Source organism: Seriola aureovittata, chromosome 3 (genome assembly GCF_021018895.1).
Source record: "Seriola aureovittata isolate HTS-2021-v1 ecotype China chromosome 3, ASM2101889v1, whole genome shotgun sequence".
Taxonomy (NCBI): Eukaryota; Metazoa; Chordata; class Actinopteri; order Carangiformes; family Carangidae; genus Seriola; species Seriola aureovittata.
The window spans coordinates 19827857-19832709 of record NC_079366.1 but is presented as its reverse complement, the minus strand read 5'-3'; the positions used below and the strand labels follow the sequence as shown (position 1 = coordinate 19832709).

Here is a 4853-nt window from a genome sequence, read left to right as displayed (position 1 = left end):
TAGCCTATATCTGTCTCGTTACTCGTTACATTACCCTCAATACTGTCCTCAATAGGCGGCTCAATGCCTTCTCATCCCAAAAAACGGGAATATCCCTGTAAATTATTTTTAAAGATCAAGTCAGCCATCTCTTTATTTTATTTTGCAATATCTTTTCTCTGATACCATGAGAGGACCTGCCAAAACTAATCAGCGGATGGAGGTGGCTACTACACCGTTTGGGATAATTCACCTTCAGAGTGATATTTTGAGAGGTTGAGGGCTGGAGGCTGATACCAAGAGTGACGACTTCATATTTTCCTCATTGCTTTAATTTAATATCCTTTTAATTGAAATAATGAATCGATAATATGCAAAGAAATACCATTATTACAAACGTTTTACCGCCCAACACTGGTCGCCACTTGTTGCAACGTCAGACTCCATCTCTACAGTATGGGAGGAGGGAGGATTGGGAGGAGGAGGGGTGAAGGGGGGGACTCCGTCACATCCTCTGTCCATATATGGGCATGAAGTTTACACGCAGCGGGGAATCCTCTCACTGGAGCTGATGAATGGGGAGGAGGGCCGAGGGAGCTGCCAAAGTGTATATAAGGAGAGAAAGGGGAAGTCGCTGATGTGAAATCCACAGCAAGCAAATACCTACCGAGGAGCAGAGACGAAAAGGAATACCTTTAATTGCTTTTTACACCTTTTGACACAGACCACTTTGGATCATTTGTTGAAAACCATCAAAAGGGGGGTTGAAAGAAAACAGTCATCTGCATAATTTGTTTTACATTTTCCCCCTTTTACCTTTTTCCCTGGGAGAGACGGACTTCTAAGTGCATCATTATGTTGAACAATATGGATTTGAATGCGAAAGATTCTTTTTACCCCCAGTTTGACAATTGCAACAGTTCTTCCCTGGGAATGGAAAACAGCGTGCGGAAAGATAACCAGGAGGTGTATGTCGATGCAGAGCGGGGGGTACCTGCCCAGTTTGGCCACGGTGAGTTCGCATCTTTGCACAGTCGATAAAATGTGCATGCATGAGAATTAAAATGTGTTAATTATGAGTACCGCGGGAAATAGACGACACTTTTAGTGCAGTCGTGTATATGAAGGCGTCTTGTCAAGGCATTCCTGTGCCAAAATACGCATGCATGTTTATGTAACGCTGATTCTCTTCACCGTTTAATTTGCACTGATTCTCAAATATAAAACACTCGCGATGACAAAGTTTTGTCTCATTCTAATTCAACAGAAGGAACCCCTGCAACCCTCAAAACCGAAGCTTCCAACTCGGAATTTGCTTTTAACCCCTGCGAGTGCCCAAAAGACACCTACACCCCCTCCTCGCTCGCCTACTCCGGCAGTTTCTATGTTGAGGCATCTCAGGGAGCGCCGTGCAGCACTGAAACACTCCTCAATATGATCACTGAGATCGTGGGTATATCTACTCTGCCACTTTCAGAAGTGCAACAGAGCGGCAACAGTCGGGGAACTTATCCATCGCCTGCGCCAATGGACAGCAGCAGCAACGGCAATTTTGGAGACCCCGGCCCCAAGAGGCAATCCTACACCTGCTCCGGACCTACTCCTCCTGTATACTCTCCGGACCAGACATGTCCGAGGTATGCTGATGATCAGGCCGGCAGCCAGGCCCAAGACCCGTCCACTTCCCAGCTAAGCTTCGGCTCCTCCCGAGCTCCAAACCAGAAGAAGGCTGAACCAAAGTCAGAGGCCGCTTCTTTCCCAGTTGTGGTCAAGAATGAGTTTGAAAGCAGCTGCTACGAGTGGGGAACATTTAATAAGTCTGACTGTTTGGAGACGAGTTTCCAGACAGAAACCTTCCCGATGTCAAGCGACTTCCCCCCCGATCAGCAAATGGATGTAAAGGAACTTTTAGACACGTTCCCCCCAATTTGTCCCAACCCAGAGATGGAGTTTAAAGTGGAGGGAGGAATCAAGCAGGAACCGTGTTTCTCTGACACCTGTTCTCAGAGCTACTCCAGTCCTCTATACAATAATTACCTCCCACCACCGCCGATGGGCCTCTCCTCCAACCTGAAACCCTTCCCCGAACCACCACAGCCATCTAACCAGTGTGATTCCTTATACACATCACCAGCTTTACCGAGCACCATAGACTCCATCCTGTACTCTTCCTTGTTGCCAGATTCTTTTGCCCAAAGTTACACTACCCGTGCAACGAAGCCCCCCAGGGCCAGAAAGAGCCCCGCCGCCTCTCACGGCCCAGCCAAAGAGAAACCCTTCACCTGCCCCATGGAAAGCTGCGACCGGCGCTTCTCTCGCTCGGACGAGCTCAACCGGCACATCCGCATCCACACGGGCCACAAACCTTTCCAGTGCCGCATCTGTTTGCGCAGTTTCAGTCGTAGCGATCACCTCACCACCCACACCAGGACTCACACCGGGGAGAAGCCGTTCTCTTGCGACGTGTGCGGCAAACGGTTTGCCCGGAGCGACGAGAGGAAACGGCACGGGCGCGTACACCTGAAACAGAAGGAGAAAATGGAAATAAAGCCACAGGTGACCGCCAGTGCATGGCCATTCACTCTTCCTGAGGGAATTTGAAGACACGGCTATGTGTCCACACATATAATATTAGGATCTTTCCGTCTTGGAAGATAAGCCAGCTGACTATACAACTTGATGTCTGAGTTGGTCTGACTGGCAAGCCAATGCCTGACATAAGAGGTTTTGCGAATATTGCAGTTTTTGAGGAGCAGAGAGGGAGAAAGAGGTCTGCTTCGGCCTTATTGTCTGCTGCTGATGGTGCTGACTTTATGCAAAGATGCATAAGTTGTAAAAGTCGGTAACCAGATCAACAGTGACTTGTTGCTGATACTGTCAGTAGAGCCAAACCTCTCTGCTGCGGCATTGCATGACTGCTGTTCAGCACCTCTTCATCTGGACAGCTCCAACCTCCATCCGCCTCTGAGCCTGGATGGATTGCACTTACAGATTATTAATATCTCCATTTAAGATTCTTATTTTCTGCTTTTAGCATTCTTAGAGCAATGGTTTGGACTATGTTTCTTAAAATGCATGTTTATGTGTTTTCTTTCCTTTAACCGGAATATCAGCCACTGTCAAGGTACTCCTTCACTCCACAGTGAAGGTTATTGACATGAATGTAGGCTAACATAATTTATGGCTTTGACCATAAAGCTGTCCATCTTTGATCAAATTTAGTGTTTGTTTAACTTCTTATCATTTGGCTGTCAGTGTTTTTTGTCATTGGTCTTTGTGTTGTGTTACAATTGTTTGGATTATTACAATTGTGAAAGATATATCATAAATGGGAAATAAATATATTTGTATTACTGTACTTCTTTGTATTTTTATAGCTAACTGTATATTTTACATTTATCACATTTGAGTGTCATTTCTAAGGTGAAATGTATTCTAAAACATTAATAATGTCTTGGTTTTTTGAGGGCTACTGTTTAGTAACACAATATTTTAAATGTTACAATTTGATATCAGAAACATTTTCGCACTTCATCCCATTGTTGGTATGATAAGAGTTATTTCATTGAACTGCTGATCTAGATTTAAAAGGGACCAGAATGTACACTAGTTGTGGTACGGCTTTTCAACAAAAATGATTTTACAGTATGTACAGAAGTATGTTTAATCAAGCTAGAAATGACTAGCAAATCATATAAACATTGCTTTTGAGTAATCAGGTAGCACACATTGCTGCGAGTTTCTGTGGACTTTACTTTGATGATGAAAGGCTTTTGACACCTGGTATCTTTTACTGGAGATACTAAATGCTGAAATGTTCACTTTAGCAAAAAAAAAAAACAAACAAAAAAAAACTTTAAAATAAAACAATGTTGAGCGTTTGGTGGCATTGTCACCAACAGGGTACTGCAAAAAAGTAATTTAACTCGCCTTAAGTTATATTAACTGTTCAAGTAAAGATTTTGTACATACACAGTTTCTACAATACTTTAAATTAATATTGATGTTGTTATTTTTATGAAAAGTTTATGAACAAAATAAACATTTTCTGGAAACAGCAAGTTTCTTGTGCATGGTTCAGAATGATCAACTATATTTTCCTCTCTGACTTTGCCCGGTCTGTTTCATACATGCTTTGAGACCCCCCATCACAGCATTCGGATGAGTGTATCTCTTCCCAAAATATACATTATAACAGGCCACCTGTGGCACCACACTGTAGCCCTAACATTAGACAACTCTCTGCCCTGTGAATCACAAGGCTTTTGAATCAAACACAATAAAGTGAACACCCTGTTACTCAGTGCTGTGATTCTGAGTCCCCTCGCCTTCAAATATCACTTTCATCCTGACGTAAATGTAGAGATGAACATCAAGAACGCCATGATAATCTCTACAGGAAACCTGTTAAGCAGGACATTTTCTTGCCATGTCAGTGAGATGATCTGATGCTCTCGGCTCATTCATTCCTTTGTTCATTCACTCATCCATTTTTGCAATAAAGAGATATTAATTTCCACTCAATTGCTGAATGCAATTATGGTCTATTATCATGTATTTTTTTCTCTCAAAGAATGGTGGTACTGAAATTTCCTCTTGTCAAAACTGCCTGTGCATTCTTGTAAATGAAGTTAATGGTCTCTGTGCCATGAAATCTCTCTACTAGAATTAAAAGAGAGAGAGAGCGAGAGAGACTTGAGATCTCTCTACTAGAATTAAGGGAGAGAGAGAGAGAGAGAGAGAGAGAGACAGACTTGAAATCTCTCTACTAGAATTAAGAGAGAGAGAGAGAGAGAGAAAATGCAGTGGTGCAAGCAATTTCTGCCAATTCTGATGTTGAGGACATTTTTTCAAGACAACAAATTTTGTATGTC

At 43.0% G+C, this 4853-nt stretch overlaps 1 protein-coding gene across 1 annotated transcript; it reads left to right on the top strand.

Annotated features, from left to right (window-relative positions):
• The first annotated feature begins 601 nt into the window (after window positions 1-601).
• On the top strand, window positions 602-4036 carry LOC130164246 (early growth response protein 2b). The gene is made up of 2 exons (XM_056368857.1): window positions 602-991; window positions 1247-4036. The coding sequence occupies exons 1-2, from the start codon at window positions 835-837 to the stop codon at window positions 2578-2580; spliced, it is 1491 nt and encodes a 496-aa protein (XP_056224832.1). The 5' UTR covers window positions 602-834; the 3' UTR covers window positions 2581-4036.
• Window positions 4037-4853: the final 817 nt, after the last annotated feature.